At 37.6% G+C, this 13,913-nt stretch overlaps 1 protein-coding gene across 1 annotated transcript in view; it reads left to right on the forward strand.

Moving 5' to 3' along the window:
* LOC119596263 overlaps nt 1–11,959 on the forward strand; it is a 14,031-nt gene extending 2,072 nt beyond the window's left edge. The window contains exons 2-6 of the mRNA XM_037945427.1: nt 803–1,028; nt 2,131–2,336; nt 2,586–2,705; nt 9,188–9,312; nt 11,289–11,959. Coding sequence (XP_037801355.1) covers nt 803–1,028; nt 2,131–2,336; nt 2,586–2,705; nt 9,188–9,312; nt 11,289–11,454 — 843 coding nt within the window. The 3' untranslated portion in view covers nt 11,455–11,959. The remainder of the gene's footprint in view (nt 1–802; nt 1,029–2,130; nt 2,337–2,585; nt 2,706–9,187; nt 9,313–11,288) is intronic.
* The last annotated feature ends 1,954 nt before the right edge of the window (nt 11,960–13,913 follow it).

Consider the following 13,913-nt stretch of genomic DNA (forward strand, 5'->3'; position numbering starts at 1 on the left):
TCATAATAATGATATTGAATCATAATGAAAGTAATAATAATAATAATGATAATAATAATAATAACATGAATAGCATTAATGATGATGACAGTAGTAGTAATAATAATATTAATCATTATTATTTTCATTAATATTATTATTATAACAGTAATAATAATGATGATGATGATGATAATTACTATAACAATAATAATGATAGTAGTGTTAATGATAATGATAATAATTGTAATATTAGTAATGATAATGATAATAATGATAATAATAATAACATTAATACCAATAATAACAGTAGTTATTAGTATTACCATTATCGTGATTGTTATCACCATCATTATAATGATTGTTATTATTATCATCATTATTGTTACGAATATTATTATCATTATCATTATCTTTACATCGTTATTATCATTATCACTATAATCATTATTGGTATAATTGCCATTATCATAATGATAATAATGATAATTACTATCATCGTTATCATTATCATTATTGTTTTAATTATTATTTCTATTGTTGTTATTATCATCATCATCATCATCAGCAGCAGCAGCAATATTATCACTATTATTATCATCATCATCATCATCATCATCGTTATCATCATCATCATCATCATCATCATCATCATCATCATCATCATCATCATCATCATCATCATCATCATCATCATCATCATCATCATCATCATCTTTATTATCATTATTACTATTAGCATTGTTATTATCATCATCATTATGAAGGTGATCACCATCATTACTGCCAAGCGAGATCCTAAGTCGTCCTCCTCCTTCCCCAGGAATCCCTCGACTGCAGACGAGGAGCTTCCCTTTGGTCCAAGCTCCCCGCGGCGCCGCCTTCGTCATCCGTGTTCCCTCCGGCGTCCTCCTCGGCCAGGAGCAACGACTCGAGTGATTCCGGCATCTACGACCTCGATGACGACTACTCCTTCGTCATCACGGAGAACTCCCCGCCGGAGCTTGTCCAGCGGGTCGTTGCGGATTTCACGCCGGTGGAGAACCTCGGTGAGGACGGTGGCCGGCTGGGTCGTTCTTCTACAGGGGGAGGAGGGACGCGCATTTTGTGACGGAATGTGGCGTAGGAGAGGAACCTTTTTGAGCTGTAATAACATGTTTTGTGCGATAACTGGTTGTCTTGTCCTCGAGGAGACGGAAATGTACTTATCACAGAGCAGAGCCCGACGTTCAAGTAATGGGCGGGTGTGTCGTGACCCCCAGTGGTTAGCTGAGATATTGGTTTGCGTTTTTTGCTGTTGTTGTCCTCTTCTGGGTTCAAGCAGTAATTTTGCGATTTGCTAGTTGTAAAAATAATACGCCGAGAGTTCTGTTTTGCTACTTCAAATCTATGATTCGCTGTCAGTATATCATAAAGATTCAATGGCTTGGCAAAGAAATTTTCCATACGTTCTCTGAAACAATTTTTTCGCATTACTGATGTTATCATGCAATCCCGCGTCCGTCTTCTTTTCATGGCCTTGAGCCCGAGGTCACTCTAAGATTAGTTACATAATCCCTGCGCATCTAAATGAGACGGCCATTTTTCTGTAATAATTACGTACATGTCCTTGATCTACTTTGCCAGATCAAGAGAAAGAACTTGACATTCAAATCCCTCTCCTGTGCCGGGTCGTCCGTTCGTTCAAAGATGAAAAAATGGTCAATCGACTAGCGATCAATATCGATTAGCTGTCATCAATTTGATATTGACACGACTAAGTTTAGCACCAGGTGTAGTATTATCTGGATATGGACAATGCAAATATATTGAAACTGATATATTGAAACTCGCCGGAGTATGTACAGTAATGTGTGTGAGGATGTGCTACGCTTTATGAACTTACTCAATGGTGGTTGTTTAATGGTTGTAAATTCTACATAACGTAAGTTTATATGTGTTTGGACTTATTATGTGCATGTTTGCATAAGAAAGTACTTCACTTAGAGTTTAATGAATAATTGCATAAACAACCACCAGTACTATCCTCCAAACAATTATCTCGTTCCAATACTCTACACTATTTAAATTGGGAGACGGACATCCCAGCTTCACCGCCGCACCCAGACCCAGTTCCTCGTTCTTACACAACCTTTCGCCGCCTCGTTCCAGACCTGACGCTGACGGGGAAGCAGTGCCCGCGCCTCCTGAGCGGCTACCAGAGGGCCCGGCAGGAGGAGGCCGAAATCCTGAAGTCTCTGCGGGAGGACGGGCTGATCTCGACGTCCAAACAGAGAGCGGGAGGCGGCGTCTCCTTCGAGATCATCGAGGCCACGCCGGCGACCGAGTCCTCCTCCAGCAGCAAGTTTAAGCCCAAGGTACTTTGTGTGTGGTTGTAGGACCGACGTGTGGGGGAGTGGGTGGGTGGGGATGGATTAGTGCGTTCAGTGTAAACACCCCTGACCTTTTCATTTAACTGCCATGCACTCCCTTCCAAGAACGCATTAACAAACCGCATCGATACCTAATCCAACGGACAGGTGACAAGGGCATTGGGTAATGTCACACTGTGCTCACTCTTGATAATAAGAGTCACTTCGGCTTCTCATCCTCTGCCTCTCTTGCAGGACTTCCTTCCCGAGGAGACGAAGCAGCACCTGGAGGCCCAGAGGAACAAATTCCACCTCAGGAACATTACGTCGGCAGATGTGAGCAGGAAGATGCAGATGGCGGAGCAGAGAAGACAGGTGAGCCTCGGACTTCCTTCCTTCCTTCCTTTCATGAATAATTGCATAAACAACCACCAGTACTATCCTCCAAACAATTATCTCGTTTCAATACTCTACACTATTTAAATTGGGAGAGGGACATCCCAGCTTCACCGCCGCACCCAGACCCAGTTCCTCGTGTGTGTGTGTGTGTGTGTGTGTGTGTGTGTGTGTGTGTGTGTGTGTGTGTGTGTATGTGTGTGTGTGTGTGTGTGTGTGTGTGTGTGTGTGTGTGTGTGTGTGTGTGTGTGTGTGTGTGTGTGTGTGCAAATGTACCAATATCTATATGAACCTGTGTGTGTACGCCAAACCCCCTCATATATTTTATGTATTTTGTCAAAAGCTGAAAATGTCTTTCCCTGGTTTTGACGGCCATTCCTCTTAGCCCACGTTTTATGGATTTGCTGTCGCTCGTGGGCACGAGAGAGAACGAGATCGATATAAAATAACAAAAGTGTTAACGTCGCTCTTGCCTCTCGCTCGTTAATTCCCGAATGATTCTCTTTCGTGGAGCTCGATTTAAAAGACTGCTGTTTGGCTTCGATAAAGTGTACATAATTGGGATGTATTTTAGCAGTGGAAATGTACCAATCGCTTTTTTATCAATGAAGTAGAGTATAGAGGGTGGGGTAGGGAAGAAAAGAGACAAAGGAGAGAGAGAGAGAGAGAGAGAGAGAGAGAGAGAGGAGAGAGAGAGAGAGAGAGAGAGAGAGAGAGAGAGAAAGACTCACACAGCTTGTCGTTGGTGTGTGTCGTATCCCACCACAAAGATTCACAACATCAGGGCCCTCCTCCCCAGGCCATCTCCACGAGGCACCAATTACCATACTTCCCTGTCGTCAAAAGTCCTATCCTCAGCATAAATCACCTCATTACTTTCCTTCTTATTATTACCCTTTCTTCTCTCTAATTGGAGAGTGGAATGTAACAGGACAGCGGTAAGCGAGGAACAGTCACCTGTATTAATAATTACATTTAGTGACATCGCGTGCTAAGTATTACGGTCATTCGTACATTCGTAACATACCACTATTTTTTACGTTCGTGAAGACATTCTTTTTGGTCTGATATCCATGGTTTGATTTCGAGATATGGAAATTCGTTTTACATAATTTAATACATCTCCTCTAACATTCCAGTCAGTGGAGAGAGCGTAGATTACATTTAAATTTTTAAATTAAACCAAGGATAACAGACTATAAAAAGAGAATGTCCTCACGAACACTTTTTTAGTCTGATATCCATGGTTTAATTTTGAGATATGGAAATTCGTCTTTAATCTTTAATCTGTAATCTTTAACTGACTGGAATCGTGAAGAACCTAGCAGAAACGGATTCGAAGCTGTTTAAAAGAACTTGATGCAAGAAGGAAGACGGTTCAAAGAAAGGTAATGGCAGTGAATGGATAGAGCTTACGAGAAGGATAATTCATGAAGATTATATTTGGATAAGCAAAACAGGGGTAAAGAGTCAGCGAGTTCAAGAGCAAGCCTAAGAGAATAAGTCCAAGAGCAAGCCCACGATAACAGTCCAAGTCAAGTCCTAGAGTGAGTCTAAGGGCAAGAGCAAGCGTGACCCGCGGCGCAGCGTACGTGGGCGGAGCCAAGGCAAACGACGCCGGTGATTGGTCCGAGCGCCGCCTCCGCCGCCATTGGCTCCGCGACGGAACTTTCAACGAACTGAGTCGGATCTCCGGTGCTTCGCCACGAAAGTCCAGCGCGATTTATGGATAGCGCTCGGCGAATCCTGGCATTTCTTGACCTTTACATTGATGCATAGACTTAACGAGGGGAAGAACAAAGAGAGACAGAGGCCGAGTACGAAAGTCTAAAAGGCAAGACACAGGTAGTGAAAAAGAAAAAAGAAAAAAATAATAATTAATAAAAAAAATAAAGGGGATACAGACAGAGCGTGCAACAGCCACAGAGACACAGAATGAGAGTGCAAAGAGAAAGAGAAGATACAGAAGACCAAGACACAGACAGACACCCAAATACTCTCAAAATGACAGGGGAAAAAAATCAAATAGATTTTTTTTTTATCAATAAAAAAAAACAAGGAAACAAGACCCACAAACAGAGAAAAAAGAGAGAAAAGCAGACAAAACAGACAGACAGCTTCACAGACAAGACGACAAAGGAGAGCGGCGGAGGCCCACAGCTGCCGCCCGGCCATCGATCACGAGCATTGTGTCCCGACGCCTGGAGCATTTTTATTCGTCACGTCACTCGTCAAAGTCACAGAAAATAGATTCAGGGTTACCAGGGACGAGGGAGAGCGAGAGGAACGGATAACGAACGTAAAAAAAAGTAAAAATGGGTAACGGTAGTAAAATAATTTGATGATAAATACCATCATTATGATATTATTATTATAATAATATCATAATATTATTATTATTGGTAATAATTATTATTACTATTTTTATTATCTCTATTATTATCCTTACCATTATTGTTATCATCGTCATTGTCATTATCATAATTATTATCATCATTATCATCACCGTCATTATCATTACCCTTATTATTTGTCATTATTATTTGCCCTATTATCATTATTTTTTTCTTTTGATTATCATTATTACTATTATCATTAGTACTGTTAGCATTATCATTGTTATTATTATTATCATTATTATTATTATTACTATTATTATTATTATTATTATTATTATTATTATTATTATTATTATTATTATTATTATTATTATTATTATTATTATTATTATTATTATTATCATCCTCATCATCATCATCATCATCATCATCATCATCATCATCATCATCATTATTATTATCATTATTATCATTATTATTACTGCTATCATAATCATCATTATTGTTGATATTAATATTATCATTATTATTTTTATTATTATTATTATTATTATTATTATTATTATTATTATTATTATTATTATCATTATTACTACTACTACTACTAATACTAATACTAATAATAATAATTATTATTATTATTATTATTATCATTATTATTATTATTATTATTATTACTATTACTATTATCATTATCATAGCTGTTATAATTATCAACATTATTATTGTTATTATCCTTATTATTATCATTATTACTATTATGATCATCATTATTATTATTATTACTGTAATCATAATCATTATTAGAATTATCACAATCATTCCGTAAGTCAATCGAGTGCTTGTTCTTAAAACGGCCGGTTTGCTGAAATTGTGAGAGGCCCTAGAATATTCATATATGTGAACATGCATATACATATAAATAAATGCATGTCTGTCTATATATTGACAGAAATACATTTATCTATCTATCTGTCCGGTAGACTGGTAGATATGCATTTATTTATGTGTATATGCATGTCCGTACAATGAATATTCTTTGAGTTGAGCCTCACACGATTTTAACAAAGCGGCCGATAGTGTTAATCGAAGCCACAAGACTACACTAGGGATCTGGGACTCAGGGTTCATAGGGTCCTCGGTAGCTTCCCGGAATGTCACATTGTCTCACGAGCTTAAATATTCTTCCCTGATTCCTTTCTCTTCCACTGATTAATATAAAAAAGGAGAAAGGAATGGAGAAAAAGGAGAGAAAGAGAGAGAAAAAGACTCGATCCCCAATTTAAAAGTCACATCTGTTCTCTCTCTCGTATCGTATCTTTTCTTTCTTCCTCTTTTTCGTGCCTCATGTTTGGCTTTTTCACTCTTTCCATATTTTTCTCTCGTTTCTCCCCTTCCTGTCGAGCTCACAGGTATGATTTTGCATTATTAACTGCGGGCGGGGTTGTGGCCACAGCGTAGAAACATTATGGGACAATGAACGACGCAGGGGACGGGTGCTAACAAGAGACCCGTGCTTTGTTGTCGTTATTCCCACGTGACGTCACGCGGTCACATATCAGATATGATGGAAGCGGATACTCCCTCGTGTTCACTCATTAATAGTTGGTGTGAGGGAGCGGAGGCGGGCGTCGAATGCGTGTTTATTCTCAATGATATAAAGGATAATCTTGAATGATGTTTATTACCATCTGATCAAGCTCTACATAAACAAATAAATGCATAAGAAAAATTTTGATCACATGATCAGCTTCTTAGTAAAAGCAATAAATACTGAAATAGCATCCAGTCAGGACGTCTTTAATATTCAGTCATAGCAACACATATCAATAATGTCGTCCTTATATATCATGTATAAAAGGTGCACTCAGCGCCTCCTTTCCTATTCCATTAGATTACATTTTCGGGCTCCGATAAGATATTTATGAATAAAACATTTATTTACTACATACTAAGCAACTTATGGCATCGCCGAAAGTACATCAAAAACTATTAAAATACGAACTCCAAGGCTATATACATGCGCTCCCCATCATTGCGTCCCTTCCTCTCTTTTCAAATATGCATAGAAAAGTATATGGTAACCTTTTCCCGGTCCCTTTACATTAGAACTGAAAATATGCTTCTCATTTGACCTTGGATGTGTACTGCATGACCTGTCCAACAAACAGCAAGGCAGAAGAGAGAAAGGAAAAGACAGGATAAAGATAGGGAGAGCATAACTCTTAAAAGCATTGGGGTTTTGGTGACACGAAGGTATGGTAATGTTTTGTAATGGTTTGGGGGGGGTCTTAGTTGTGCTGGCATACGACTCTCTCTCTCTCTCTCTCTCTCTCTCTCTCTCTCTCTCTCTCTCTCTCTCTCTCTCTCTCTCTCTCTCTCTCTCTTTCTCTCTTTCTCTCTCTCTCTCTCTCTCTCTCTCTCTCTCTCTCTCTCTCTCTCTCTCTCTCTCTCTCTCTCTCATTCCTTCTCCTCTTTCTCTCTTCCTCTCCAGTGTTTCCCTTCCTTTACTCTGCAATAGTTATTTACACTCGGCTACAGAACGGTCTGCCCTTTGAGATATAGAACAAGGTTACTTTAAATATCACTTTTCTTCTATGTTTACATTCTTTGACATTTAGGCCAAGGTCTCTTTAGTTCATTCTATCTCTCTGCCCTTTCAGTATTGTCCAAAAAAGCAGATGAAAGAAATTCAACAAAAATAACAGTTGATGAATAAAAACAAAATATTTGTAATATATGAAACTTTTATCTTTTCTATAAATGTAGAGGAAAATGTATGGTCTGTGTGCCTGTGTGTTTGATTATGTGTGTGTGCTTGTGTGTGTGTCTGTGCGCGTGTGTACGTGCGTGTGTGTGTGTGAATCTTTATCTGTCTTTCTGTATCTGTGTCTCTGTTTATGTATCCTTGTCTGTGTTTGTGTCTGTATTTGTGTGTCTGCGTTTATGTGTCTACGTTTATGTGTCTGTGTTGATGTGTCTGTCTTAACCTATCTGTATTTACGTTTGTGTCTGTACGTATTCACAGCTTCTCTAGAAATCGGACCCGCCCACCAAAACGGACCCCCCCCCCCAATCAGCTGCCCGTTATGATAACCCAATCTCTATTAACTATTATTGTGATGATGATGATGAGCCCTATTAATCACTATCATTATCATTATTATTATTATTATTATTATTATTATTATTATTATTGTTATTATTATCCTCATCATCATCATTAGTAGTAGTAGTAGTATCATTATTATTATTAGTAGTAGTAGTAGTAGTACTATTATTATTATTATTATTATTATCATCATCATCATCATTATTATTATTGTTATTATTATTATTATTATTACTATTATCATTGTTATCATTATTATTATTATTATTGTTATTATTATTATTATTATTATTATTATTATATCCATTAACCTCTATTATTATCATTATAATAATTATTATTTTTTTATTATTGTTATTATGCTCTCTCAATTATTATTATCATTACCATTATGATATCTATTAACCTATATTACTAATATTACTATAATTATGATTCAAAACCTCTATTTTTGTTATCATCATGATCTCTATTAACCTCCAGTAGTGCGAGTATTATCATTACGATCTCTATCAACCTCCAAGTATTATTATCATTACGATCTCTATCAACCTCCAAGTATTATTATCATTACGATCTCTATCAACCTCCATTTATTATTATCATTACGATCTCTATCAACCTCCAAGTATTATTATCATTACGATCTCTATCAACCTCCAAGTATTATTATCATTACGATCTCTATCAACCTCCATTTATTATTATCATTACGATCTCTATCAACCTCCAAGTATTATTATCATTACGATCTCTATCAACCTCCAAGTATTATTATCATTACGATCTCTATCAACCTCCAAGTATTATCATTACGATCTCTATCAACCTCCAAGTATTATTATCATTACGATCTCTATCAACCTCCATTTATTATTATCATTACGATCTCTATCAACCTCCATTTATTATTATCATTACGATCTCTATCAACCTCCAAGTATTATTATCATTACGATCTCTATCAACCTCCATTACCCTCCTCATCACTCCTCTCCCCTTCCTTCCAGGCGGAGATAGAGGCGAAGAAGGAGAAGATAGTCACGCTGTCCAAGGGCGGCGACGCGAGCGAGAAGAAGAGCCAGGAGCTGAAGGAGAAAGCGGTCAAGAAGAATGACGCGGCGCTCGAGAAGAGGTCAGGCGCGGGGGGCGGGGGGGGGCTCCTTCGAGAGAGAGAAAGGAGAAAGAGAGAGAGAGAGAGAGGGGAAAAGAAAGAGAGAGAGGGAGAGGGAGGGAGAGGAGAGAGAGAGAGAGAGAGAGAGAGGAGAGAGAGAGAGAGGAGGAGAGAGAGGAGAGAGAGAGAGGAGAGAGAGAGAGAGAGAGAGGGGGGGGAGATAGAGAGGAGAGAGAGAGGAAGGAGAAAGAAAGAGAGGAGAGAGAGGAGGGAGAGAGAGGAGAGAGGAGAGAGAGAGAGAGGAGAGAGAGGAAGAGAGAGAGAGAGAGGAGAGAGAAAGAGGGAGAGAGAGAGGAGAGAGAGGAGGAGAGAGAGAGAGAGAGAGAGAGGAGAGAGAGATTTTCTTCTTCTATTTCTTCTTATTTATTTTCTGTTTTATTATTATCATTATTATTATTATCATTATTATTATTATTATTATTATTATTATTATTATTATTATTATTATTCCTCTTCTTAACCTCCACTTTCACCTTTTTTTATCTTCATCTTGGTCTCCGTCTTCCTCTTTATCTTAAATGTATCTTTGCTCTGATCTTCATGTCTATCCTAATTAATATATATATATATATATATATATATATATATATATATATATATATATATATATATATATATATATATATATATATCTTGACTTTTATCTTCATTTCTACCTTTAGCTTTATCTCTAAATTTATATCTATCTTTATTCGTATCTTTATCTTTATCGCTAATTTTATCTATATTTCTATTTTTATCTTTATCTTTACCTTTATCTTCATCATCATCATCACCATTGTTGACATTGTCGTTGTCATCATCATATTTTCCTATTTTTTCTTCTTCTTTCGTCTGCATTTATTCATCGTATCGCTATCATTTCCATAAACATGCCTTGTATTGTATACGAACTTAGGCTATCATTGATCGATGAAGTTTATCGAGGAAAAAAAAGTTAACCCTAACTTCATGCGCCGTTCAGTCACGACTCTTAAATATATACAATGAATTCCCAACTGCTCGCCTGAGGCATTTCATCGCCCTTCTCATGAAAGACCTTTGCTTGGCATTCTCTTTCCCGAAAATTCCTCCCACTGTATTTGTGGCGAGCAGCTTCGTGTCTCGTGGCCGCGTCCGCCGATGAGCCGAGGCCTTCCGTCCCGGCCATGCAATGCTGTTTGTCTTGGTCATTAAGCACACGAAACGCCTCGGCCAGAAACCTTAACGGCTGTACACTATTTGTTTTAATTCTTTCTTTCTTACCTCTCTTATCTTGTAAGCGTGATTATTTAATCTTGTTATCTGGTATTTGGTTTTGTTCGTTGTTGTACCATGTTATTGATGTAATTAGTTTATATGTTAATATGATGCGTTTTAAAGAATCAGATTGGAGTGATAGTGCTCATAACTATCAGTTGCTGCGTCGAGATTCGTCCTCGGTGTCCAGTTTCGCTGTAAAGTAAGGAAGGTATGCATAAGAGGCAGTCCTTCATCAGAAACTTGGCGTCTTTCCAAATAGCCGAAACTCTAGTGTGATTTGCAAAACCGACTCAATGAATTATGGATCCCAGATATCGACGGATGTAAAGGTTATTATGGCAATAGAAGGGCAAAGAGATCTGCTCGGAAAATGCTTGAGATTTCGCCTTCACCCTTTCTGAGAGCAAACAAACGTCATGCTACATTACGGCTCGCAAATCTCAAGCAAGCAAGCACGGCCGCCGTTATCTTCCGCGATGGAATAATAGATGACATGTTGTTTGACTTGGCCTGTGCAGGAATTTTGACGGACAATCTGGTCCTGGGATCTTTTTTTGGCAGTTGTTGTTGTTGCCTTCCTTTCTCGTGTAATGTTGCCAGTAGTATATTCGCAGGATTTATAAATTTATCCCAGGAGAAGAATGCGATGTGACATGAGGCAAGTCAGACTAAAAGACTTTTCTTTGGCATTTCAGAGAGGCTCACCTGAAGGAGCTCCGCGATAAGCTGAAGGAGAAGAACAAGAAAGTCCAGCAGATTAAGCTGAAGAAGCTGATCAACGGGCCCCCTGTCCCTGTGACGGTCGGGTCGGCGTCGGCGGCCTTCCGGAGCGACGATTCCTTCGACAGTTTCTTCAACTGAGAGTGACCTTTGGCGCCGCGAAACGCACACGTGTTCGGCATGAACAGACGACGGAAAAAGGCCAATCCTAAGACTCCACGCTTAGGTAAAGCCTCCACGGCACTGCGGGCGCCGACTACGAAAAAGACATCCTTCAGGAAGATGAAGAAGGATCCTCGTTCCTGACGCAGAAGGCGCGAGGGCGTCGGCGTCCCCCATCTTCGTCACGTCTACTGAAGGACAAAATATTTCCGAGAAAACCTCCCGCCATGACAACGAACTCGCCTGTGCTTTCTTTCACAAGGAAAATCGTGTGTTCACCGAGAAAGGGATTAACAGGCGGATTCAGTTAAAACAATCGTTGTTGTCTAAATATATTCCTGAAGTAGATTTCTTTCATGCTGTTATGAAAAGAGAAGGCTTATATGTGCATACGTTTTGTCATCCTAAAAATGTTTTGTAAAATTGGCGTTTCCTTTGCAATTAAGTAACCAATAAAGGTTTTTGTTTTACAAACACACACACACACACACACACACACACACACACACACACACACACACACACACACACACACACACACACACACACACACACACACATATATATATATATATTATATATATATATATATATATATATATATATATATATATATATATATATTATATATATATATATGTATATATATAGATATAGATACATACATATATATATATATATATAATATATATATATATATATATATATATATATATATATATATATATAGATATATATATATATATCATATATTCATACATATACATAAATATGTAAATATTATATATATATATATATATATATATATATATATATATATATATATATATATATATATATATATATATATATATATATATATATATATATTATGTGTGTGTGTGTGTGTGTGTGTGTGTGTGTGTGTGTGGTGTGTGTGTGTGTGTGTGTGTGTGTTGTGTGTGTGTGTGTGCATTTATACATATATATATGATATATATATAATATATATATATATATATATATATATATATATATATATATATATATATATATATATGTATGTATGTATGTATGTATGTATGCATGTATGTATGTATGTATGTATGTATGTATGCATGTATGTATGTATGTATGTATGTGTATATATATATGACAAGGTTGCTCGATGGGAAAGGGAAACGCCGCCCGTCGACCGGCCCAGCATTACGCATCGACCGCGACTTATGAATAGCTTATTTTTATGGCAGCGAGAGCCAAGGGCCCCCTCGCTGATTGGTGGTCGATCGCTTGAAATGCTGGAGTTTATGTTTACTTGTGATGGCTGATGTATCTGTAAGACTGCGAGTTTGCGTGCGTGCGTGCGTCTCTCGCTGTGTTATCACTTTGATTTCTCTTTGCAAGTGTATAAGGGAGGGTTGTTCATATTCAGATGTTCCATGATGTGTGCCATAAACGTGGCTGTCCAGAAGACGAGATGAAAGATGAACGAAGACAGTGATTATGTTAGTGGCATCCGGCGCGTACGTGAGTAGCATAAGACAATACTTAACAATATGTAAATTGTGTTAAATCAATGCACTGAAGCTGCATACTGGATGAATATGAATATATACTTATATTATTCTATGAGATTGCGGTGATATTTACAGATATAAATGGTTTCAGATATTTATCAAAGATGGCGACACAACTCGCCAGTAGATATTCTGTGCTCTGTGATATATATTCATAAAGATAAATAGTTCACGTCTGTGTTTAATAAGCTGAATATCGGTAATACTATTACTTGTAGGTATTTTTCTCATATCACATTATTCAGCCTTTTATTTCACGACATTTGTGCAAAAGGAAATGGAATCTGACAAAAGCGTCATTGCAAAATTTCTAATGTTTTTTTTTTTTTTCATGAGACACACTTCTTTTTTCCTGTCATTTCTCATTCAGCACATTGCCTTGACACGCAATCAATGTGCCTTCTTTATATAACCCTCGTAGATAGTACATTCACTTTTCATCGTCAAAGTATTGAAAACGCATTTCCTAGAAATCTTAAAACTGATATTTAAAGCCCTTTGGAAATGGCCAGAGAGAAATTATAATAATCGTCAGTTGATAAGCCGTCTTTTGTGCGTGTTGTTTGCTTGTTGATGGTTTTATAAAGGGATTCCAAAGGTGCAGAGATATCGTTTTTGATAAATCACACGTACGGTATGTTTTTGGTTTATATCGGTATGCTTATATTAGATTGAATGCGTTTGTGGTTTGCCTGTGATGACCGTGTAAGACTTTAGAAGAAAAGCACTATGGAGTTCAATAATTGAGAATAACTGATGTTCACGAAACTTCTCTCTCTCTCTCTCTCTCTCTCTCTCTCTCTCTCTCTCTCTCTCTCTCTCTCTCTCTCTCTCTCTCTCTCTCTAATCTATTTACCTATTTATCTACTTATCTATCTATCT

The sequence above is a fragment of the Penaeus monodon genome, chromosome 37, assembly GCF_015228065.2.
Source record: "Penaeus monodon isolate SGIC_2016 chromosome 37, NSTDA_Pmon_1, whole genome shotgun sequence".
NCBI lineage: Eukaryota > Metazoa > Arthropoda > Malacostraca > Decapoda > Penaeidae > Penaeus > Penaeus monodon.